Raw genomic sequence first — 27,058 nt, 5'->3', positions numbered from 1 at the left:
TATACAATGTATTAAAGATTACAAATAAAACATTTTATTATGAAGTTTACTAATGTTATTCTAAAGGGCATCTATACTTCTTAGTATTTTCATCGTGTGGCGTCTATATCTGTAGGTAGGCATCTATCCTCAATAAAAATAGGTTTCCAAAAATCCAATTTATTCAAAATCTGTAAATGTGTAATGTAAAAGATTAAACTAGTTATACTCATAGGAATTATTCATGGTAAACTAATATTCTTTTTAAATTAGGAGGCCCTTTCAAAAAGTGTGGCATCTATCCCGGTTTTACTCTAGTCCGAAACAGCCAAATTAAAAAAGAAACGTACCTAGTCGTTTAACACCGTGGTCTGAATCGCGACGGTTCTAGAATAACGAAATACTCACAAATTTACAGTATGTATCACGCATTTATGCAAGTTGTTTACTACTCAAATAGCAGTCCTTTTCGACCATTGTACTTAACTACTTAACTAAGTATAACACACGTACTACTAATGTTTATTTGTTTAAGTTTTTGTTCAACGTGTGTTTATGATAGGTACGATACCCACGCTACATGGCAATTTTTATATTTTTAGGAAATATTAGTAACCGAATCATACTTACAATAATATGTTCACATTACCTATTTTAATATTAGATTGGACAAAAAATGCAAGCGATATAAAAATATAAATGAAAAAAACATTTTAAAACAAATAAATATCGAACTTTGTATTGGCCATGACAGAATGTCCCTTTCATAAAACTCCCTGGCTTTACTTATAAAATACAGCCCTAAGTGTCGTTTGATTGTCGGGCGAATACTGTGAATGAGGATGCATCTAACTGCGATAGTTTTAACGTGTTTTTGAAGATAAATACAAGTGTGATTGGGCATTATGATTATAAAATACTACACCTTTACTATTCACAAGTTCTGGGCGTTTCTCATTAATTATAAACTAAAACTTTTCCGCCTACACTTAAAATGCGCGCTAAAATAATTTTTTTTTTTTTATCTTACGTTGTTACCATTACATTTTGATATTAAATTTTAATATTAAAAGATTTTTTTCTTTAAAGTTATCTAGCAGCAAAAACCGCACGGAATCTTTGGCTAACCCATTATTTAAGTAAATATTCCTGGACGCTCAAATCGATTCTAATATATGTATTTATGTAGATGGAAACCTAAGTAAGTTTCTTGCCAGCTGACCTTATACTGGGTGGCCTAAAATTTACACCGGTCTAACATTTATATACGAAGACGTCATAACGACCAATTTAAAATTAACATTATTGCCGCGCAAAAATTTAACTAACGTTTTCTTACAAATAAGAGTAGAAATTGAGTTTTAGTTTGTAGTGGCTTAATACACGTGAAGTTAATTTATACAGACGGTATAATAGTTATAGGTACTGTTACAATTCTATATTTATAATTACTTAGTCTAAAATTTGCTTTTAAAGCATTGACTTTTTAAAGTCATAAATTGTAATTTTTTTCTTCGCGAACTTTTAAACAATTTAAAATATTGTTCGTGAAGAAATAAAAAATCACCAAAAGATTAAAAATAACGTCGCAATCTAATAATAAATTTAGAAATGGCACATTGCATGCTAGTTACATTAGCATAATGCCTCCAAACCAAATTTCAATTGATTTAGCGAAATTGCTTACAAAGTGGAATGATTTTGGTGACTACAATAGAAAATTTTCATAAATGCACAGAAATGTCTGCGAAAATCAATAGCTTAGATTTTCGCTGAGCTAATGTTTATTTTTTAGACAGGTCGTTACTACGTACTGCATATACAAAATATTTTTTTGGACCCAATGTAACCCGAAATATACAGATGTTGTTGGCTAATAACATTTATATACATATTTTAGGAAATGTTGTGAAATAAGGTGTAGGGCTCTTTGTCATTATTGATACCTAATTGTGCGCGTTATACAATGGCAGCATTTCAGGCAATTATTTAATATTCGTGAAACTACGACACTACATACTACATAGCCAGAAATTTTATTCCAAGTGCCAGGTGAATACGTGTCTCGCAAAAATCTGGACAACAGAGGCAGTTCTTGCAATAACGTAGTCTTTTAGGAATACATGTATTATATACATGATATTCAGCAACGGAATTCTGGGACACTTCCCAGAACACCCAGCCCAGAACCAATTTAGAAGAGATCATTTCCCAAATTGATCTTACACTGAGTCTGGGACCTGGGACCTCTGTGTCCAGCGTCCACAATGTAAACCGTTAGGCCACCAATATCGTCAACATATTATACTCGTATTTAGTTGATTTAGAGTTTTTATTATGCCCAATATTAGATTTTATATTATGCCCAACACCGGTTTGATCTCACTACGGTTGTGCTCAAAAACCAAATAGCTTTGAGACATTTTCAGCGGAAAATAGACCTAATCCCTGTAAAACAAAATGGCCGACAAAGACGGCATAATTTAGGCTCACCCGTCCGGTTCGGCCGAGCCCAAGTCATTAGTGTCCAATAGCTTTGATTATTGCCTCCCACTGTTATAGTATGTAGCGTTATTTATTTGATTACATCACTATTTTGTAATGACGTCTATATTATTAAACAGGACGGATCCATTGAATTCGAGGAGTTCATACGAGCACTGTCGGTGACGTCGCGTGGCAATCTCGATGAAAAATTACATTGTGAGTATACTTGCAAATGTCTATGTCCTCGTGGTTTAGACACAACCTCAATACTTTGACTACCAACACAGTCCTAATTTATCGCTCACATCTTCTATAATCCATGATAGGTGTTTTTACAGATTCATTCTAAAAGGTCAACTAAAATTTTAATATTTAGTTTATTTTGTATTTCATAAGTTGACTGTAATGACAGCCTACTCTATACTAATCCATCGATGCAAATTTCCAGGGGCCTTCAGGCTGTACGATGTGGACAACGACGGCTATATTACGAGGGACGAAATGTATAACATAGTCGACGCGATTTACCAAATGGTGGTATGTATCTTGTTACACCTAAATGAACTTACTTACCTAAATGAGATTGTTTTTAAATTTAAGCTTGTTGCGCTAGCTACATGTAAGTACACGAGTACGATACCAGCCTATTTATCTACAGTGATTCAATTTTCTCAATGTCACTCAGCAATCATCTTTTTTCCGAATGCACCCGAATATTAATTTCCATGCCCATTAATTATTAGGTTAAAATGTATAATAATTTGAATTTTGAACAAAGTACGTTATTGTTGTGTTGTTTTGATTTCCGTGTGATTTATACAAAGCTGTGGAACTATTTCCCAATTTTTTATAACATTTAGGTTCTCCATGTCAATCAGCAGGTTAATTATAACCGAACTTCAGTACAGAGTACTAAAAAAACCGACCTCAAAATTAATTCATCCCCTAGTTTACCCTGAGGGGTCGAATATTTTCTTCAAATTTAAATGAGACCATTTCTGAGGTACCCTCTTTCCAACAAAAAAGAATCATCAAAATCGGTTCACTAATGGCGGAGTTATCGCGTAACATACATACAAAAAAAACATATAGTCGAATTGTGAACCTCCTTAAAAATATAAAGTAAACGAAAGGAAAAGGAACTGATTTATCCTTTATATCATATTCCTTTAAAATATTCTTTACTGTTCCGATTGAAACACTACGTAGTACAGAAACGTGTTTTTGGACTTTTTGAAAATAACCATTGTTGTGTTTCTTGAATGTATCGGCTTCTTGGAAAAAATACAAGTACATGCTGTAAATTATCTGTCGTGTCTGTGACTTTAGCGACTTTTTTCCCATTGCATTGCATAATAAATAAAAAATGTAACAGCAACTCTATAATACTTCCGAGTCCACTGAAAGTGTCCGATCTGTACTAAAGGCAAAGGGCAAATGAATACAACCCGATCACAGCCGAAATACGAAGTTTGCCGAGTGACATTGCGAAAATAGAAGCACTGTATGCCCTCAATTTTAAAACGATTAAAAACTTTTTGATTTTGAACCAAACAGTAATTAGTTATTTGAGTTACGAAACTAAATGAAATGTTACTAAATTATTTTTTTTCCCCACAACACCATATATTTCTGTATCTATTCACACATAAATTTTCCCATATAAGCACATTAATTTATGTACCTATTAATTTACAATACCTACTATTACATAAAGTCATTCTAATAAGGTAAAGCATATAACGTGACATATGTAGCGTAAAGAAAAAAACAGTGGCAAACATGGATCTTCAATAAAAAATAATTAAGTATTACATGGCATCTCGCAAATTAACTTGTTTACCTATATTTCGCACTCTTGGTGTAGTAAGACCATATCTACAAAACTATACATATTTTCATGAGAGAAGTTTTTAAGATTCTAGTAACGAAATAAGTCGATAACTTTTTCATACATAATTTTTTCGTGTAAGAAAACCAAGCGTGTCACATTTATTATACAGTCAAGAGCACATCAAGCTTGACACGTCGGACTTCGGACCGTTCTTATTGCAAGCGGCGTAGAGTTAAAATTAAACCTTTAGTGCCACCTAAGCAGCACACCCATATCTAAATATATACTAAAAGGTATCTAATAGAATTTAATTCGATTGGATATTTTAAGAGTTCAAATTCCCTCAAGATATCTCGAAGAAAGTTTCTAGATAACTTAAAGTAAAAGTGGGCACAACTTTATTAGTAGATCACAAGAGTGCTTTGAGAAACTATCTGCAGGTAGTGTTAAGAGTGATTCTTATCTTTTTTCTCAAGTAACTCTTCTAGAATGAAGACCATTTGTAGAATGTAGACAGTTTTTATTTAGTCTTGTACACAGTTTTTAGATAATTTATAGTCTATGATAGTTTTTTTAGTAATCCTATTTTAAAACAAAAATACTAAAGCGTTACAAACATAAGACGCAATTCTCTTAATACTAATAGATTTCAAGTTTAATGGCTTACAAAATATAAACTATCAAAATTGCAACATGGCGAAATTAGATATAATATTTCTGACTTTTTCGATGTTTAATCGGTTAGAAAGCGCAAACTGAGGTGCGTCTTTAAATACATTGTGAAAAGTGACGTAAAACCTGCCATAAAAGTAATGCGTTCGCTAAATTTAATATTTATGTATTAAATATAAACTTAATAAAAATACAGTTATCGATTTTCGGTTTTAAATATTTATAGAAAGCTTAAATATACAAAATAACTCACAAAACAAACCATTTCCAAGAAGTTCTAGGCTTTTTCAAGGTAATTTTAACTTAGATTTACTTTTTAAAAAGAAAAGAATTTTTTCTCGTCTACTTCATAGTCATTTTTTTTAAATAAAAATGGCGATAAGAATTTAAAGCTTTTTCAAAACACAGTTGGGAGCATTTTATCTATAGCTTTATCTATAGAAAAACTTTACAATACAAAAAGATTATTTTTACTTGCTTTAGATTACTTGACCTTGTAGAAGAACTTACACTCCTATGAAGTTTTTATGATTGTCTACAAAACGCGATATTTCTAAGCGATTTTTTCTTTTGACAGTATTACAAAATCTTTATAAAGTTAAAGGAAATAGTGAGCGTATTATGCATAAAAAACTTTTCAAAACACTAGGTCAAAAAACAATTTAAAAAATCCAATTTGTCGCAAAAAAACGTTATTCTGTATAATTATATGGAATGTGTTATACAATGACTGAAAGGTGGATAAATTTCCTATCATATAAATATAAGGAATATTTTAATGACTTACCTAATTTATGTTGGAAGAAATAAAATTTTCATTAATAATTTGAGGTTTCACTGTATTCTATTGATAGACGGCACAACACACATACACAACATTGAAGTACAGTAGTTTACGCGCTCATTTGAATTGTTTTTATCATTTCACAACACAGAATTACTTCACAAGTTTATTTATTTGTCAACAAACAAATACCGGCCATGATCGGCCCGAGCGCGAATTACGACTATTGCATCCAGCGTTGCCAATTTGTGGGGAATTCCCCAAATTGTGGGGAGTTTCAACTAGATTGGGGATTTTGTGGGGATTGGCGCTATGTGAGTAAAATGTGAGGATTCTAACATTTTATCATTTTGTTTAATCTATCAATTGCTGATGCATCGCTAGTTCGATCGTTACTGTTAGACACACTGTGATGGACTATATCGACGTGTTTTTTAACATTGCACAACCCTCGTATTATTAACAAGCATCTTAAATAGAATTATTATTAGAGCACTTGGTTCTGAATTGTATCTTGGTTGTGAAATTACCAGTCCGTGCGTGTTGAGTTCGCGATTTTTTCTCGCGCTTAGGCCGGTCTCCGGTATGAAGCAAAACCAAATCAGCTATTGATAAACAAAGCCCAGCAGTTGGTACTTCCACACCACAACTTACCACTCGTCAACTTTAAATATTAAATATAGGTCGAAACTCATTGATTATTTCTAACGTTAACATAGTGTCACCAAATGCACAACAAATAATCAATTTACTTAATTTTGTAAGGCAAAGAAAAATGATTTTTTGGTCAGACTGATTACAGATTAATGTTGAATATAATTCATATTATAATTAATATAACTGCCTCCGTGGCCGAACGGTTACCATGCCGGACTGCCATGAAGAGGTCCCAGGTTCGATTCCCGGGGCGGAAGAAATATTTGTATGCCCTACATTTATTTCTGTCGTGAGTTTGGGTGTAATTTGAAGTTGTCTACGTGTGTGTCCATGGCCCCTGCGACACAGGGTTTCCCTAGTGCGGGGCTATGTTGAGTGTGTACGTTATTATTATTATTAAAATAAATAAACGAGTTAAGGTTATCCAATTTTATAATTAGCTTACTTTTTACATTCTGTTTACATTCACAGCAAACGTAGTAGATTATTACATTTTGAGTTTCTTAATTCTTTATTATATTCTTAAGAGATGTATTTCTAATAAATAATGAAAATTCGAGATGTGAGGAATTTGTGGGCCTTTGCTCTCCCCAAATTTCAGGATTTTAACCGTGATTTTTGGAGATTTTGAACAATTGGTGGAACATTGGCAACGCTGATTGTATCGAATGAAGTGATGTAATGACTTAATATCCAAGGTTCACCACCTCCACTAGATCTTTTAATATTCTTTACTTTATCCATTTTGCATGGACTCTTACAACGTCCAATAGAGTAAAAAAAAACCTAATTGAAGTATTTTTTTAAATAAAATCTACTGAAGACGTGCTATAACGTGTTTGTCAATAAGTACAAACACTACAGCCTATAAATTAAATATTTCTGAATAAACTTAAGAACACTAGTTTTTAGAGTATTAATAGACTTTACTGGATGTGTATAGAACAATTTTACTAAAAGTAATCAGTTGTTCTACAGATGAACTTAAAATAAGGACTGTAAGAGTAAATCTTAAGAGAGATTACACTTAATTAAGTTGTTTGGTATTAAGAAGGTGTTAAAATTTTGAACAATTTCTTTTTTCTAACACCATTTATACAGAACTATTATCTAAATCAATATCATATTAAGACTGTTTATAGATATAACAGTGTTAAGGCGTATAAAGTGTGCTCCTAAGCTTGACGTGCTCTTGATCCTCTACGTCTGATGACGTCACAAGCGCTATTTAGTGATGGGAAACCTTCGGCACTAAAGCGATTCGCTAAATCGAAGACGCGGACGCAGCACGTATTTAGAATAATGCGTTTTTGCCGGTCGAGAAGTACGAGTAATCGTACAGGTGTGACGTCATTCCGGTTCGGTTTCGAATACGACAGTTTGACGTTCGATTCGCTTATTGTGAATAAAAATTAAAAGAAATCGTAAGATATCTATTCGAAGCGGTCGACAACAGAACTATCGCAACGTTCTGAATCGACATGCTGAATCGAGAACTGTGTTGCATCAAGTGAACATCACAAATCATCAAAAAAAAAGAACCACACAATACCGCACCAACTAAAAGCCGCAATATATATTACGAATCATGCGGCACACACTCGTTTACGTATTTGTTTTCTCGAAATTCATTCAAAATGAAAATAATTTATTTTAAAATAAATATTATTCTGATTACAACATTACTCGACTGTGAAGGAAACGTCCCTGTTTATTCATAGCTGTGGTATTTTTACACTTTGAAATAGCACAATTAGGCATTTTTCTCGTTTTCGACGGTATTTAACTACGATAATGGCCGAGCGCGTTCTGACATAGACAACTGCGTGCAGTCAAGAGCATGTCAACCTTGACACTTTGTACTTTGGACCGTTCTTATCGTAAGCGGCATAGAGTTGGATTCAAATCTTAAGTGTCAAGCTTGACGTGCTCTTGACCCTATACATAAATGAAACTTTCTAAAGCGTAGCAGCGGCAACTATAAGCGTTTATTATATACATTATACACGCGAAGTAGGACACTTGAGGCGTCTATTTAGATATATGTCTGTGAGTTTGTATTGTTTAGCATTGTTGACGAATAAGCGTTTCTTCGTTAAACGAAGTTTACGATTTTATACAATAAGAAAGGTTACCGCTATTGTATATGGTATGAAACCACAGAACATTAAATACAGTAGAAGTGGTTAGTTGGCGTCGGAAGTGTGCCAACTATAGGTCTCGAAAGACCTATCGGAGCTCAGTCCACGATTTTCGCTTCGTATGGTATATTTGTGTCATTATTTCGTGCAAATTTTCTAAAATCCTAGAAAAATGCTTTATTGTTTTAGAGTGCAAGTATGATAGCCGCACCATAAATATTACCCATTGTGGTATTTTATATAATCGGAAAGTTAATAAATTTTCAATTTTCTGTTTATCGAAATATATTGTTTTGTTACAAAAAAGGAAAGTAAAGCTTATACCCCTGCAATATAGTCTCTTCTTTTTTAGAGAATTAAACTAATAACTCCAATTCGTCGTTGTTCAGCAATTGACCGATAGATGGCAGCATATTGATTGAAATTTCAATATAACGTCAAAACGTCGTGACTTGCACTAATTATTATGTATTGATGGTATTGAACTTTCAACCTTCTTTCAACGATATGCCAACAGGGTAAAGTTTAAATTATATTAACAATTCTCAGTTTGTTATTTCTTTTTAAATTTAAAGCTACGACGAATCAGTATCAAGATTTCGTAGCCTTCCGTGTATGAAACCATTTATCAGTATCATGTTACGTTATCTTTTTTAAATGTTAGTAAAGTAGACGATGTGGGCTGTATGAGAATGGAGTGAAGAAAACCATAGAAATGAACAGAAATACAGATGAAACGCAATAGCAAATACATATAATTCACGACACAGTCTGACAATCAATACATCAATAATAATTATAAAACAAAAACATACCAAGAAGAATAGAAATAAGCTAGGAGTTTTTTTACAGTTACATACAAATATAAAATAATATAGTTACGGTCACTTAATTATGATTAAAGTTTAATACACTAATTTATTTATCATGTTGTGTTCACATCTAGTTGGGTACATTTTTCTCATATCACAATCTTTCTGGTGAAATTACAGGCACACGGGACTTGTCAATTTACGTCTCAGGGTGTCGGGTGCAATGGCAGTGGCCCCTCAGTTATTTGAGATTTAAAGCTCTGAGTGGCACTGCAACTGTTATGAATAGGCGTATCGCTTACCATCAGGCACATAATTTGTTCGTCCCTTCATTTGGTGTTAAAAAAATTTGTCGAAACATTTTATGATTATATCGAAATTGTATGAAACTGCTAGAAAACTGAATTAGCAATTTATTGATTTTTCAGGGACAAACCCCGCAGCCTGAAGACGAGAATACACCTCAGAAGCGCGTTGACAAGATCTTTGACCAGATGGACAAGAATCACGACGATCGACTGACACTCGAAGAATTCCGCGAGGGTAGCAAAGCAGACCCGCGCATTGTCCAAGCGCTCTCGCTGGGTGGCGATTAATCCACGGTTATCCTCTCGCCGGACTTCACATTTACTTAAGAGAGCCAAAGTCGGAACACCGCCGCGCGTGTCACTTATTTCCTTGTTATTGTTGTAACATACATTAATGTATTACATAATGTAACTAAATTTAGATAACAATAAGTCCTGTTTTGAAAATCGCTTACGGCAAATAATCAAGTATAATAAAGTTATGTAACCGTTTATGCCATTAATAGATAATTATTTAATTTTGTCAACTATTTCACTTAACTTTTATACCAGCAAACATGTCCAAGCCAATTCTTTTACTTTTATGTTGAAATAAAAAATAGATTCCACGTGATAGTGCATCCCACCTTATAATAGTTGTAATAATAGTTCTAAGTATGTTTAATTAAGTTAACGCTCAAATACGGTTTACTGGTCACAACAGTGTGTAAAGTCAGTCGAAATTTACTAACAGCAAAGCTAGGTATGTTTTTAAAATTTTTGAACCATATCAGTGTTTTTCTAAAATAGCGTCCTGTCTCAAAAACATCTAATTCATCAGGAAATGGCTTAAAAAAACTGAGACATGTCTGCCGCGCAAAGTTGGCTTATCGTCGACCATCCCTATGTTGTCATGTAATTATTCTAACCAATGAAAAACTTGGAATCTTAATCACAACAAAATTTGGCATTTTTGAAATAAATCACAGTAATAAGTCAAAAAGTAAGCATTTTGGAATGCGACACTATATAATATTATTGAAAAGCAATGATATGGGGACCTGATGGGATCCGTAGACACGTATTAAAAGTGCTAATTAGGTGATTCAGCCACACGCGGCGGTTGTTTAAGGAGTATGTCTAAATACAACAATAACTATTTGCCAATATGAATACTGTGCAAAGAGCGAGGGTTTTATAAACTCAACACAAAACTTGTCAACTTTCTAATTCTTTCTTATATTCTATAACACATTTTTACTTATTTCTAACACATACGTTAACGACATAGTTTCAATTTCATTTTCATTAAAACACCTACTTCATGCTTTTAGGTTATCTTAGTTATCACCTTACTTTGGCTTTGCTTTTTTAAAAATTGCGTAGGTACCTACATATTTTGTAAGAGGTGTTTCTGCCCCTTTAGATAGATCTTATATTTTAACAGTCCTTTTTTCTATCTCCAAGAAATGTTTTACGAGATCAGACAAGAGTCTATCGAACCAAGCAGCCAATCCACCAGACCTTAATATTTACAGGATTGTTTCTTCTAAATGTAGTTGGTATAATGCTACGCAATTTTTCAAATCGACTTAGATAACGTAATTTTAATTACATTTTAATTACGCAACAATTGCATTTTTCGTAACTTGTGTCCACTTGCACTAAACTTAAATATGTCTTAAACCAATGCTTGCAATGCAAATGGCACTCTTAACATAGTGTTAAGAGTGTCTTATTAATTTAAGCGTTGGTTTAAGACGTACTTTAGTTATCTCTTCAATGCGGGGTATTAGGTCACCACCAAGCAAGGATCTAATTATGTTCATTGTAAAGGAAAGAAATTATCAATATTAAATGCTTATGGATTCCTCGCCATCCATTTCGTGTTGGCAAATTTATGATACGCTCTTTGAAAAGTGAATGTTGAAAATACGTTTTGCTACTGAGTTTGCTTATTCTATGTTGATCAGCTTAAGTTTACACAGCGGCTTATGCTTAGCCCGTCGATGACTGGGCGCCATCCGTGCGAGAGATGATCTTGGGCTTTTTGGCCAATTTATATTAAACTAATATTTGATAAATTCACTATGAATTTACTCGTATTATTTCACAGCATAGTTATATGGTTTGCAGTTAAGTAGATTTAAGTTTTTCTCATAATTCTATAATATGCTACGAACTTTATAAAACAACTCTACCTATATAGTAGGTACCATTAAAAAACCTATCGAAGCCTCGCGCAGCGTTAGAGTTCCATAGCGCTATATAGTGCTACTTTAATGTTGCCACAGTGCTACTTTACTGTTGCCACTGTGCTAATTTTAAATACCTGACATCACATTAAAATTGCGTACATCTCACACATAATTGCTGTAAACAATATGTATTTACTTAACGATAAATAAAATACTGCCCAACTAAATTGGATCATAATTTATGGAACAGGTGTCTAAAAAACTGCCCAAGCATTATTCCCTAGATTTAGTGGTAAAATCACTAAATGGGCAACACGTGGCTAATATCTGTTATACGCGCTATATGTATAGTTCTATGCAGCGCTAACATCACGGTGCACAAAGTTTTACACTAATGAAACTTATGAAGTGTAATACAAGCTTGTAATCAGTAGAACCTCTGCAATTACCTATATTCTACCACGCCCATGGTACAGAAGGTTGATATTAAAACAAAAAATAAATTTATATTCGAAAATGAAGTTTTGACGGGCATTCCTAACACTTGCATACACGTAAATTTCAAGCAAGTCTTAGAATACGTTTTTCATAATACTAATACATCATATTACTCAACACTCGATTTACTCTTTATTCATATTGTACTATACAGGATAAGGTGTCTGCAGCAGTACTACAGTATCTACATACGTATATTGGTTACTGAAAAGACGTTCACCAACACTATCTTTGCGTACTTAAAAGTGTACGATATTTGTGAGAATAACTCGTTACAACGTTATCTACTGTTATTGTTAATAATATTTAGGTTTTTAAGATAACGCCCCATTAAAATATTGGTATTTTGGGACAATACAAATCTTTTGGCGTAGGTACACGCGTTTTGGGTTTTTACAGCCCCTTACTGTTAAAAATGTTCTTGTTGTAATAATATGCAGATGGCATAGCCATCAAGTTAAATAAATACAATACTTGCAAGTTTAATGAACATCAAAAAGTCTTGGCTTATTAATATTAATAATAATTCCATCTAGAAAGAAAAAAATCAGATAGCAATTTGGTGTGTAGTGATAAAATGTTTCACGAACGCGATTAAAATTATGGAATGAATGTAGGGAGATAAACTTTTAGCAAGATTTGTTGAAACATTGAGAAAAATGATGTGTAAAGCTCTCGTGCTGCTCTCTCGCCGAGATAAATTAAGAAATATACCTACCTATAAAATTTTCAGTAGTTACCTAATTTAAAAACACAAGTTTCTCATGTCTTAGAATAATCAAGTTGTAGATTACGTATCAGGATATTTCAATTTGAACTATACTTGCACCTTTTTCAATATGGCGTGGTCACTAAGTAGATAAGATACATTATAATTAGGTAGTTGTAAATATCTCAGTAATTTAATGATGTCCACGAAACATCACGGGGAATTGAGTGGACCGAAGCTTTGACCACGTCCTCGGCTCCCTGTTACATCTGCCGGTCCATCCGTGGCGTGGAATCCACCGTTGAAAAAGCATGCTATTCTTTATATCATCTTTGCCAAATATACAACTTTATCTATTTGTACAAGACTACTCTTTGGATAATATCGACTTACATTTCTCTCCATTCTTTTCGCAAATTCTGAAAATGTATATTTTGGAGGACTTTTGGATATTTCCGTTAGCTACTCTCGACATAATAATAATGTAGGATACTATTTTTAAAGTTAAAACTCTACTTATTCATAAGAATTCTATACTATAGCTGTACTTAATAAAAAGTAAAAATGTTATCTTTTGCTTAAATATTCTCTTACGATATTTATAATGGATTTGTAAATCTACTACAATAATATTTCTGCTATTCATTGTGAAGGTTCGACCTTTGTGGAAGCTCGACAATCGTAGTGTAATAGTTGTTTGAATCGCAAGTCAATTTGTGTGTTAAAAATATTGGTAGGCGTAATAAGCATTTTTCAAACGAACTAGAGTAGGAAATTGTTGCAGGCTGTGCATTTTGTCTAGACTTAAGTAGCAGAAAATGCGCATACTTTGTAATGTTGAGTTTGTGAGATGATACGGAGAAAAGAACAACTTTGCTTGTTATGTAGCTAAGCTAAAATGTGTAAAAATACTTTATTATTATATTATATATTTTGTTCCGTTGTAGGCAGCGTCAATTCATTAGATACTGATTTGTCAATAATGTTCTCATTCATACCTAACTTCTTCTTTCTAAATTTGTGAATTGTACAGTTACAATTCACAAAGTTAGAAATTTAGAAATGATACAGTTATCATCTGTAGTCAATCAATAACCACCCTATACATACGATATTACTTTAATAGAATAATGAAAAACCAGTTTTAATAAAATAGCCCTTACTTTTAAGTTAGGTACGTATTTAAAACCTATTTGTTATTTTGTGGTATGATATTAATTTTCGTGTTACACATTACATTTTTTGTATTTAATCATAGATATATATATTGAGTGTTGTAAGTTTCACGCCGTAACAAATTTATTGGGACGCCATCATCCGACCGATTGTTGTAGGTGAGAGTTGGATTAATATCCAGCGCGGTAATCCGCGCGACTGATAATTTCGCGCGACTGATAATTTCGCGCCTCTGAATATCTCAATAACTACACACTCCTTAGAGTTTACAGTGCCCCAGTATCATAACCTGACACGTATTACTCCCCGCACGCACGCTCTCACTTCATTCTGAGCGATCATTCGAAAGCAATGCGTAGGTACTGTAAGTTTGCATACTTACGTTTGCGCACTACGTTCGATTCGTATCAGTTCCAAATCCGAGAAATGACGGTCCGAAATGTCACATCATCATTTTATCTCTAGGTGTACAAGCGATATTCGTATTTTCTCGAATTCTAATCGGATTTAGTGCACAAGCAAAATACGAAGTGGGTCCGAGTTTTCTAGATTTGTATAGTTTCGGATTCGCAACGAATACTAATCGGGTGCAGTGCGGAAACGCGCTTATTCAATATAATTGTACGGGTGTTTTTGATAAAACATAAGCCACATAAAATTTGTATTTTAGTTATTGCTTTAACATATTTGAAAGGTTAAAATATTATATAAAATATTATAGTAGAATCGATCTGCAAAATTATTTCGGAAATATAGTTTGCTTTTTAAATTATTTTGTGGTTTGAAAGAAAAGTGACTGTATGAACAAAGTGCTTTGAACACGGTATTACCAGATTTGGGCACGGAATTGTAAACTAATTTTCATTTATTTGGCAAACATGTTGAGTGGAAGATGGAGCAGAAAAGAAGAAACGAAGCTAAAGAATAACCCGCTAAAAGCAAAGTTGCGAACTGCAACGTAAACAGTTAGAGGGATAAGTTTGTGGAAAACGCGTATATATAAAAATGTCAAAATAATAAAGATAAGCAAACATTTCAAAGTGAAAAAGAAAGCTACAAAATATCGAAAGAATGTATCAATAGTAGTGAACTATTTTTAAGGCTGAAGACAACATCTTAATGTAAACATCTTATGAAAAGTCTGCCAGTTCTTTAAGAAAATAAGTAGAAAGAAGGCAAATTTTATTCACCTATTTGTTTAACTTTACTTATTGTTAACATTTGAGTATTCGATTATCTTGCTGTAAAAGATTTACTTATTACACTTATTAATACACACGAATGTATGCCAGCTTCAAAAATTGTTTTTGTATTTACATCATACAAATTTATTTGGGCACGGTTTTATTAGACTTGAGCACGATATTATCAGACCAGTTTGATGATACCGCGTGTTCCTATTTTTTGGTAATTTTGCAACAGCTGCCTTCTGTATTTGTTTATGAAGATTATGCTGTACTATACGTGGAGCCAAATTACTTACCTACGACTATACATTTTGTTTTTATAAACCCAGCCTAGTTTAATTATAGGCCTCATTGCGTAGTATTATAACCCAACTCTCCCCTACACGTTCCTCATGTAGCCAGTATAAATTTGAGAAAGCGTTGTAATCCATTTGATTTTTTGCTATATAAAAGCCGGTCCCTAAAATCAGCGATGTTATATGTCTTATGTTTCAGTTTGTGGAAATCTGCACAAGCCTATAGTTGACTACGCAAAATCCGTACTTTGCGCGTGAGAATAAAAAACATGGAATGTGAGAATAACTCTTACGTATAGGTCTTAGACTATTTATCCTCTATGCTATACGTACGCATCACGTTTCACTCAATTTTGTATGACCGCAGCGTCCACTACAGATTCTGCATCGTCTGTCATAGGCTTGAAATTGCTAATACGTGGAAATATGTTTATAATAGTATTTTAAGTGTTTGTAAAACAATTCATTTTATTAATAGTGAATAACTATAATAAATTAAGTACATTCTTACGTATCTAATAATAACCCAACAAAAAATATTACATGTGTTAAACATAATGCTAAGTACTAATTTAAGGCTTGCCTAGAACCTAGTAACTATTGCTTACATTCCAATCTCCTTTGGTAGCGGACTAAGATAAAAGTATTTATTTAAATATATATGAATATCTATAAATACACATACGTACACGGTTAGGGGCCGGTATGCTTGAGTAATATCGGTCATGAAAGGTAAAGATGCAACAAATAACCAGTATATACAAATAAAAATCACATGAATTTAAAACAAGACTATATTTAGTTGTTCGAAGTGCAATATTAACCCAATCGTTTAACCTTCTAGGTACATATATTCCTGAAATTATCAATGGGTACCTAACGTCCTCATCAGTATCAGTCAGGTATCATCAGTATCAGTCAGGTAGGTGGTACCTAAGAATTACGTTAAGAACTACCTAGCACCTTATTTTATAAAACCGAATGATATTATACTTGTAAATAAAACCGCAACAATATAGTGGACAATGGCAGGATAGGCGCCTGCCGTATGCCTTGTTTCAGCGTCACACTGATCACGAATTAGTGACGTCTAAAGTTTTAGTTGATTCTGTAGCCAAAGTGCCTAAGTAAAATCGGTCGATTAAATAACCTAACCTTAGTACAGAGTAGGTAGTAAAAAACCGACCTCGAAAGTACGTGGAAGTACATATAATTACCAAATTTTATTGAAATCAGTTATCGGAAAGTGCGAAAACCCGGATTCATCCCCTAGTTTGCCACTGTATGGGACTTGACACAGGAGATAATAAAAATCGGTTCTCACTAAAAGTATATTCAGATAGAAAAACGCCTTGAATTGGAGAATAGCAAAATCAGCCCTTAAAATAATTGCTCCTTATAAAAATGAATTTTCATGCGTGAACAGCCAAGGGTGATTTTATTCAAAATTAAAGAGGACCACTATGGAGGTACCCTCTTTCCAACAAAAAACGAATCATGAAAATCGGTTCACAAATAACATACATAAAAAAAACAGTCGAATTGAGAACCCCTTCCTTTTTTTAAAGTCGGTTAAAAATATCACGACTTAGTCGATTCTAGTACCAAAATTCTAGAATAAGTTGCTCCTTTCTTTGTTCAAAAGATACAACATTATTTTTGACAAGGTCCAGGTTTCACAAGTCCAAATATGTAATTAATCACAAAATCCATTGAAGAATTATGCGATTTGTCTATTGACATTGTACCACTATACTGACCAGTTAGCGTTAGTTAGTTTTCGCAATTGTTACATGTAGGAAATGAAACTTTTTTTCGGATCTAAATCGGGTGTATTTGTTTTTTCAATTATAATGAAAAACAAAATAAGCGCGATTTAGTACCGGAAAATTTCATTCCTGTAAACTGGTGATAATCATTGACGTGAAAAGTACGGGAAACTGTCTAACGAAGCTGACAAATTAAGGACACTGCCAGGGATGCTCCAATTCGTTAAAGACGTTATGACCACATTCGAAACGAAGAGCAGGCAACACATACATCATAGTCGTTTTGCCAAATGCCGTGATCGCTCAAAAGATTCTTCATTCATCACATGAGAGGTCGTAGGTATAAAAACAGCCAGCGTCAAACTGTGTTTAAATTTAATACATGTTCAAAAATCAATATGATTATTTAATCAAAATCAGCTACAGGTCTCGATTTTACCTGTTTTTAGACGAATATTTGATTCAATGGAAACGACACCAATTTAAGGTTAATTTCGGAATTATTTAGATTTTATATTTTTAAATACTCCGAACTCACCGTATATTTTATCGCATTTAGCAACTAGACTAGGCTCAACTCACACTGGCGCAGAGTCAAAGGGTCACGTCGCGTCCTGTTTTTCAACTCCACCGCCAGGTGACGCGCCACGACGCGTAACGACCCTCGCATTAGTGCGCCGGAATCACAGATTCGCTCGATTCCGTAATTGCAAAACACAAATGTATATCTTAATAATTGGAACATATAGATGAATATGCCATAGGCGAAAAACATGACTCGTCGCGACGCTTCGACTCTGCGCCAGTGTGAGTCGAGCCTAGTCTAGTTGCTAAATGCGATAAAATATACGGTGAGTTCGGAGTATTTAAAAATATAAAATCTAAATAATTCCGAAGAATATAGGTGGTGCAATCTCAACTGTCTTTTTTCTTGCACGTATCAACAATAAATATTATTTTCTAAACACGATGTCAGTCGTTCTAGTTTTACGGAAATAGGCGAATATAATTATTATTGAGTAACTCTATAGTCAGAACTCTACTCAAAGCTCAAGTGAGGACTTGAGTATGATTTAAAGCACTAGAATTTATACTCAAGTCCTTGCAATGAAGGTCGTATTTCCAGTGCTTGAAATCATACTCAAGTCAGGGTTTCAGTATGACTCAAAGCACTAGAAATCATACCCAAGTCCTTGCCATTAGGGTCGTATTTCCAGTGCTTAAAATCATACTCAAGTCTGCTCAAATCCTGACTTGAGCATTGAGTAGAGTTCTGGAATATGACCCTAAGACACTGATGACAGTGGATGAGGCGACAAAGGTCTATCAGGGCCCTGATTTTAATTCAAATCGGAATCGATCCGATCGGGAGAGGCAATCAAAATCAAGCTGCAGGAGCGTAACGAGAAATGGTTCATGGTTTCTGATCTGCCTACATGTGGGAAACAGGCGTAGTGGTGTATGTACCTACATGTTAATTTTAAATCGGATGTTTTAATTAATTATATAATATCTAAACTTTGCCAAAGTTTTCATTTCTGTGGTTAAAAATTGAATAACTCCAAAGTTGGGAGTTTAGGAAAATACTGTACCATAAATTTTACTCTATCAAATATTTTGTAACTTACTTACATAATGACGCTGTGCTCCTGTCTGCAAGAACAAAGTAGTGCAAACGCAGAAGGCCAAGGGAAATGCAACAGAAGAACAAAAATTCGACTATCTATTGTACTCAGCAAATTTTAAATTATTAATCATTAAGATAAATCAGATAGTGAGCAAATGTGTGTCGTTTTACATTAAAATACGAACACAATTTTTTATTGGACATACTGAGTCTACGGGTTTTCAAAGGTCTTACTATCTTAAAATGGAAATTCAAAGAAAAAGTGAATTAGTAAAATATAGGTTTTAAATTGTACAATAAGCAACAAAGATTTTCATCTGAAAAAGTTTTGTAGACAGTCGTCTGATTTAAGACAGATTTTTGACCTACTGTGGACGCACTCCTGTTACAAAGCTTGTTGTTGAAAAAAAAATTACATTTGATAACAAAATATAAACAAGAACGGTAAAGACTAGTACAGGGTTAAGAGCACGTCAAGCTTGACACTTAAGATTTAAATCAACTCTATGCCGCTTACGATAAGAACGGTGCAAAGTACAAAGTGTCAAACTTGATGTGCTCTTGACTATACCTTTATAACACGCTTCAAATTTTTATGCCAACTAATCTACTCAGCGTTGTGAGGCCCACCTACTTTTTTCTTATTTCAAAACTATGTTCAAACGTTTAAATGTTCGCTGCCAAACCAATTTCAATATCTCTTCTTTTCAAACATAAAAACTAAATCCTCATACTATCTCTTTCTAAGTAATTATTATTTATTGTTTGCCTATTTTACTAGTTATTCCATTATTATTAACTTTTAATAAATAATAATAAACAAAGTTGAAATTTAATTTGTGTTTTCTTTAAGCCTAATATACGCAATAGGTAAATTGAGGTAGGTAAGTACGTTTTTCATAATTTTTAGTTCAGATTTTCCCAAGAATTTACATAAATGTATATCTTATATGTATAAGGTGCCCGTATCAAAGGCTTTTTGTTACATTTTGAACGATATTTCTCATACTTCTGTTTTCAAGATTGCCGAGGGCTGACTCGTCGCCTTGATGACATGAACCGTATGTTTACTAAGGTACCTAGGCAATTCTGTGTTATTATAGCGTCTAACAGATCCTCACGTTTTTGCGAAGCTGGTATGTGTGGCAGTTGCACACTACTGTTTGAAGTCTTTGTATCTTCAAAGTAAATGACACGAGAGCAGTGTGCATCCGTCGTTATTGATATGCCTATCCCGCCATTACCCGTTTTTTTATTTCATTCTGAACGTTTAATACGGGATTAAGGATTTTATATGCAGTAAAGTAGGTACGTTTTACGCTCTTTTATAATTACAATAAAATCCAGTTCAATTCATTCAGTGGTAAATTAATAATACCCGATGCGTACTTTTATATCCGGGGTTCAGTGAATTACTAAATTTTGATTGAATTACTAAAAGTTAAATCGGATTTATGTATTCCGCTTAGCCAGAGTGCTTTGTTTACATGAGCTAGCGCGCGATCTAAAGATCGCGAACGTATTTGGCTCGTTCGATTGGTGGGCAGCGCCCACACACCAATGTACTAAAATTAAAACAAGAGCATAAGATAAACCTTGTTTTAAATAATTTATTTACTATCACAACACTTGTAATAAATATATTTATACATAATGTTAGACAGAACACCCGAGATAATTTATTTTTAATAGATCGAAGGAAACACAAAAAAGTTAGAATTTACTGATCGTCAGATTATCAACAATTTTGAAATCTAAATAGCCATGTAGATATCAAAACTACCTTATTATTGGATTACAATAAAGGGTTTTTCAACAAGAACTTTGTTTTGTAAATCAAAATAAAACAATAAATTTAGATGACAATGATTCAAATTTTTATTGCATTAAAAAAAGTAAGATTTGGCAATAATTAATGAAAAATGATATCTGATAAATGTCCACCACGACCACAGTTACAGATATCGATTGGGTCTATTTCATTAACCACTTCACGAATTTTGAGTTTTAAGGCTATAAAAAGGTGTATTTAAGGTGATAAAAAACTTTGATGAAAGAATCGACATCTGTAACTGTGGTCGTGGTGGACATTTATCAGATATCTTTTTTCATTCATAATTGCCAAACCTTACTTTTTTTAATATAATAAAAATTTGATTGATTGTCATCTAAATTTATTGTTTTATTTCGACTTACAACACAAAATTCTTGTTGAAAAACCCTGTATAATGATTACTTTAATCATACCCAAAACAAAATGCCACACGTAGTAGATAAATTGTCAATCAAAGTATATATACATAAAAGAACGATAAATTATTTACCAACCATAAATATTACTATGAAAAAGTGGCTAAAAAGGCACTGCTTTTCGTAGATTGGGTACATCGACGTGAATGTAGTTCACGTTGGACACTGTCTTAGGAACTCAGAATCGAAATAAACTACAGTAACCGTCATGTCGTCCCTGAACATACGACAAACGTCAGACGTGAGGCTCAGCAAGTGAGCTAACCTCGAATGATCTACCCCATACTCGGTTCCCCCAATAGCGTGTCGTATTAGATGTGTAGCAGCATTCCTATCTTTAGGTTTTGATTTCAAACTCTCTTTTCTATGAGACAACAACTCTTTGATGTCACCAAGCTGAATATTTTTTTTAGGCAACTTCAGAGGATTAAAAAACACTTTTCCTTTCATGTGCTCACCAACGAGCTTCACAGCTTGCAGTGGCGTCAACATATCCCAGAGCCCATCAGATGCGATAATCAAAAATTTATCTTTTGGTGCCAGCCTATGATAGTAAATATCTGGTTTGGCTGACAGGTATGGTGGAGTTAAATAGTTTGCTGGTATGGCTTTTTGACCAATTAACGGTACAGCCAACTTTGACAAAATGTCTACAGGCCATTTGTATCGATAGTCACCCAGACTGCGCAGTGGAGCCAATTCGCCAAGTAATCTATCTCTTCTGATGACAGTTTTTCTTTCATTATCCGGATGTTCACTCCAAATTCTTTTCAACTCTTCTAAATTTTCAGAATTATGTTCTTGTGTTATCTTCTTTGCTATCCATTCTTTATCCTCGGTCATTGTTCCTAAAACTGCGTTACAATCGCCAACATTCGCGACGTGGAGGTGTGGTCCCTCTATATGGGTGACACATACAACAGCTCCTGACAGGGCTACAGATAATGTCTTAGGATTCACCTCGCCTGATAATTCGAAAGGTTCTACTACCTCCCTTGATATATCGCTATCCAAGCGCAATATACTTTGTTCCATGCTAGTTCTTACGTCATTCTTTTGTTTTGTTGTTACTCTGTTATGTACAAGATCTACTAAGTAACTTTTTAAACTATCTTCATAAATAATTTTTAAGTCTTGCACAATATCAACACGATCATTGAAACTTTCTAGTAGACTCTCCCGAGGTTCCTGTTTGGCGTATTTCTGAAGCAGATCTAGTGGAAGGAGGGCAGCTGCAATGTAGTTAAGCAGCCGCTTTGATATAACTTGCGCACAAGCAGGACCGCCATGACCATCATACACGCCAATCAACATTCCTGAAAAAAGGTTTGATCGAGTATAGTATAAGTTAATTCCGAGTTAAAACAAAAAAGTCGGTTAGTTGGTAGCAATGGACAGGTAACAATTAGATTTACCCTTATACAGCCTATACTATACATGGTACATCATTTTTAACTACATACTTATATTTACATATTATATTTATAATATATTATACATACTATACATGGTTTATAATATTGTTATAAAGGTCATCTCTACAATGACCTGATATGGATTCAATAACTTTATCATTCTTATCTTTAGAAATTGATCTCTACAATTTTACCATACATTAACTAGTGGATGTTTCTGAAATTTTTCGTCTTTTTTTTAATGTAAATTAGACGAACAGTGACATATGGATGGAGTGTTCGCGGTTTTCTAGTCGACCGAAGTGAAGATTGAAAATGAAGAAAGGCGAAGGTGGAACTAAACTGAGTTCCTCTGCACATTCTCCGAAATAGAAAACTACAACTAGGCCAATTTTCTGCAGTAATCGAAACTGTGAAGCTTCTGTAGTAAAAGCCTAGAGATGATCCTATATAAATGTTAAAAAAATATGAAATCAATGCCAACCCCTTCTTGTGTGTAAATGTAAAAAATAATTATTAAATCAATGCCAAGAGTTGTATCGAAAACAAGTATCATTTCCTATTATATTTTGTGATTGAAACATTTCTAATAGTATTTGCATGCCACATAATAGGTAAGTATATTAAAATATGGTGGAGGTGAAACAGCTGTACAATATGACCAGAGGATCATATAGTTGACAGCCATCATGAATGTGAATGTGGCAGTGGTATATTGGTTTGCATGTTTGGTCATTATAAAATAATAGCAAATATCAATACAATAATAAGTTGAAACTAGTTTACATATTCATTATTTCACATATAATAAATATAAAGCACCTAGTTCTTGGGTCCAGTTTCATTATATTTTATTTTGAAAAGTTACAATTTGCTATCTAGCATTTTTATCAAAGTTTTTTTTCGAATAATTATTGGATGTTAAATATGTATAAAGAAAAACCGAACTGTAATTATAATAAAAAAAATAGTTCGTAAATAAAACACTTCATTATTTAGTAACAATAGTATTTGTGAAAGAGTTCGCCCAGGCAAGTTCCGCCACCTTATCTCTTTCGGATGCCAAGCAGTAATGTCAACATTACTCCATTCTGATTTAAAGTATATGGGTACTAGTGAAATTACAAGGACATGAGACTGTCAACTTATGTCTCAGAGTGACAAGACGGGCGCAGTGACAGTACTCCTCAGATCTTTGCGATGTAAAACTCTGAATGGCACTGCAATTCCTATGCACAGCCATGTTGTTTACCACCAAGAGCACAACTTGCTTGTCCCATCATTTGTGATCATAAAAAAAATGCATTTAAAGATACACTTTCTTCTTCAGTTGTGCTGCATAATTTTGTTCTAACACAGTGTGCAGTGAAGTTTCAATGTATTTAAAGTGATCTTACCAGTTGTCATCTTACATATAGCCTCACTTCGTGTGTCTTCAATAGGGTCATTGGAAGCCAACTGATTTGAGTCAAAAGACTTGACTGAGCCGGATGAGAGTTCTTGGTTAAATTCATTTTTTCGGAGAGTAGCTGTGACCTGGAATTTAAAAAATTTAAGTTTTCTTTACAATAATTATACTTACAGGGTGGCCCGGAACTGATGGACAAAACAGAGGTATGGTTCAGTATTTCCAATGGATTTAATGAAACATTGTGGTCCGGAAATGTATGGTTCAAAAGTTATTCAATGTATTATGTTTTTTTTTAGAAAAATCGCCAAGTGCAACACTAAACAAAATCATAAAAAAATATCCATGTGGAGTTTTGAAGTATTTTTTTAAGTTTTTGAGGTACGTATCTTTTCAACATAACTCTTTTCATAAAATGTGCTAACATATGAGAATTGCAAATAGCTCTTTGATAAACAATTTTCAAAAAAAATAAACCTTTGTTTTCAAGAGAAGCTCACTAAAATAAAATGTACTATGGAACAGTGCCCCTGTAGCAGAAAAACTAGTGCATTTCATGCAGATTCTAAAGATGTTTATACATGGTATTTATTTGTACAGTTACATTTATTTTAACTTTTTTGTAAAAGTTGTAAGTTTTTTACATACATAATCACAATTTTACACAATAATAGGACTATATTACAAACATCACAAACAACTACATCCATGACTTTTCACAGAACATAATAAATTTACTAAAAAGGAACTTAAGTTTTTGATGTACTATCTTACACTTTTTGCATCTGCATTTGGTAATCCTTCCCCACTACCCTAATCTTCTATTGTCACTACACAAAGTTATCACTTATTAAAGCGATGTAAATACGTTTATTTTTGTACCAAAGTAAAATCGAAATCATTAAAAAACATTGAACAAAATTTGTTGTTTATTATGTTAATTACTAGGTCTACTGTATCTCTAGAAAATGATCAAACTATCCACAAAGCACTTCTGAAACTCATCTGGACCTTACAATATTGAGCTTTGAGGAAACTGCTAGCCAGTCAAACATTGAAATTCTGCAACGATACCAAACGGTATAAAACAGTATTCTTAAATCAAATAAAAAATGCTCCATGATTCATTACAATACATGAGATCCATGAATATCTTGAAATGTTTTTCAATTATTAAGAAAAGAACTTGGGTAACTAAGTTCTACAAAGAAAGAATAGCCACTCATACTAAAACTCTGGCTAGCTCCTTGTGTGTACTACCATGGAAGAGAAGATTGAAGCGTAAAAACAGAGTTGAATAGTTTTCCACATAAATGCAACCCAACATTGGAAGGGTATACCTAATATGCCAAAATATATCAAAAAATTAACTGTTTATGGTGTTACATAAAACTGATTGCATGTTGGCAAAGAAAAATGATATTAGTATTACAGTCCTGCAAGGTTGTTAATAGTTTCTAATAAATAAAACCCTGTATACCTATTTCATCAGTGTCCCAAAAATAATTTTTAAATTGCCAGCTTATTAATGAGATTGAAAGTTTTAATATTATATTATATTATTTTAGAACAGGTACAAAAGCAGTCAGTCAATTTGTGTCATATATGAGACACCAGTAACACGTAGAAAATATAATTTTACATAAATTAAATTAGGAAATTTCCAAATTGTCAAGGAACACAGATTATTGGATCATCATCAACATCATTTCAGCCGAAAGACACTAAAGATGCGTAATGATTACCACAACAACCAGTGTTGCCACGCAACTAGTAATATCTACTTTTGTTTCTAAAATGAAAATGATTTTTAAAATATACTTTCGTTTTAGATCTAGATTTCGTTTTCGTTATTTCTCCGTTCATCACAAGGGAAAACTTAAAAATATTCACACCGAGTTTTAGTATAACTAGACACTCTGTTTCTCTTCTTATCCATTTTTAAATACTACAAAGTTATAGGCTAATGCAAACACAAAAATAATTGGGATATTAAGTCAATATATTATTTGTGCCACAAGTTTACATAGGGAGAAAAATTTTGTTACTTAAACAATAATAATACTTGTAGTATCTTTCAAAGCGGATTTCTCTATTCATCCAAAAACACTTACTTCTTGCGGTGTGAGGAGAACTGAAAGGTCATCCTTTTGTGCATGTGCTCTGGGTGCAGAAAAATGAAGAGGGCGAGCACATGTGGATACAATTCCTAGGGAATTTCCATACCCTGCTTGTTGAATAGCACACCAGTGCTTTAGCAGTTTATGTCTTAAACTAAGGTCTAATTTTAGGTAAGTTTTCAGAAGTAGTTTTACAGAGGAGCAATTCATATTTACGAGATAGAGCCGGGCATGTTATGCAATGCAATCGGTTTATTTTTCCATACAGAAATGATGTTAAGAATCCACGTATTATGTTAAATTTAATTAAGATAATTTATTAAAAAACTTCACTAGCACAGTCGTCATTAATTCATGCACGTATCCCAAATTTAAATTTTTTATTTGGAAATTTTTGGATATTTGAAGTTTATTTTTTATTTTGTACATAGAGTATAAGTAACCATAGAGTAAATATTTTCACAGCATAGAAATGATAGGTATCCTGTGCGTGCGACTGAAATATTGTGCCGGAGCCGCAGATCACAAGCGTCCCATTGATCAGCGATCATGTTGACCATGTTAGCCAACATGTTTTAATTTTATTCATCATAAAACGGCGGGCGAGTAGTGCAATTAGAGATGGGTCATGGATAAAATAGATATATATATATATATAATAAATATATATAATGGAGATAAATACCCAGGATAAATATCCACTTTTACTCGATATTTATCCAAAAATGTGGATAAATATTTTTAATCGTGGT

At 33.3% G+C, this 27,058-nt stretch overlaps 2 protein-coding genes across 5 annotated transcripts in view; one reads left to right on the top strand and one right to left on the bottom strand.

Moving 5' to 3' along the window:
• LOC113239783 (frequenin-1) overlaps positions 1 to 11,317 on the top strand; it is a 169,831-nt gene extending 158,514 nt beyond the window's left edge. For 3 of the 4 annotated variants that reach the window (XM_026476917.1, XM_026476908.1, XM_026476927.1), the window contains 3 exons: positions 2,604 to 2,682; positions 2,915 to 3,003; positions 9,795 to 11,317. In XM_026476917.1, coding sequence (XP_026332702.1) covers positions 2,604 to 2,682; positions 2,915 to 3,003; positions 9,795 to 9,962 — 336 coding nt within the window. In that variant the 3' untranslated portion in view covers positions 9,963 to 11,317. The remainder of the gene's footprint in view (positions 1 to 2,603; positions 2,683 to 2,914; positions 3,004 to 9,794) is intronic. The other variant, XM_026476934.1, reaches the window with a different exon arrangement.
• Positions 11,318 to 21,344: 10,027 nt separating this feature from the next.
• On the bottom strand, positions 21,345 to 26,687 carry LOC113227868 (pyruvate dehydrogenase [acetyl-transferring]-phosphatase 1, mitochondrial). Its single transcript, XM_026460945.1, has 3 exons — positions 26,301 to 26,687; positions 24,176 to 24,314; positions 21,345 to 22,679 (listed from the first exon to the last, which is right to left on the bottom strand). Exons 1-3 carry the CDS (start codon positions 26,514 to 26,516, stop codon positions 21,517 to 21,519), a joined length of 1,518 nt encoding a protein of 505 aa, XP_026316730.1. The 5' UTR covers positions 26,517 to 26,687; the 3' UTR covers positions 21,345 to 21,516.
• Between the last annotated feature and the right edge of the window lie 371 nt (positions 26,688 to 27,058).

Source organism: Hyposmocoma kahamanoa, unplaced genomic scaffold (assembly GCF_003589595.1).
Source record: "Hyposmocoma kahamanoa isolate Upper Pololo Valley unplaced genomic scaffold, ASM358959v1 100021, whole genome shotgun sequence".
Lineage (NCBI taxonomy): Eukaryota > Metazoa > Arthropoda > Insecta > Lepidoptera > Cosmopterigidae > Hyposmocoma > Hyposmocoma kahamanoa.
The sequence above is the reverse complement of the archived record's forward strand: the minus strand, read 5'-3'. Positions and strand labels throughout refer to the sequence as shown.

Coding starts and splice junctions, on each gene's coding strand:
- LOC113227868 (XM_026460945.1), bottom strand. CDS start 26,516: ATGAATTGCTCCTCTGTAAAACTACTTCTGAAAACTTACCTAAAATTA. Junction 24,315..26,300: donor TTCTCCTCACACCGCAAGAA/GTAAGTGTTTTT, acceptor TTTAAATTCCAG/GTCACAGCTACTCTCCGAAA. Junction 22,680..24,175: donor TATATGTAAGATGACAACTG/GTAAGATCACTT, acceptor ACCTTTTTTCAG/GAATGTTGATTGGCGTGTAT.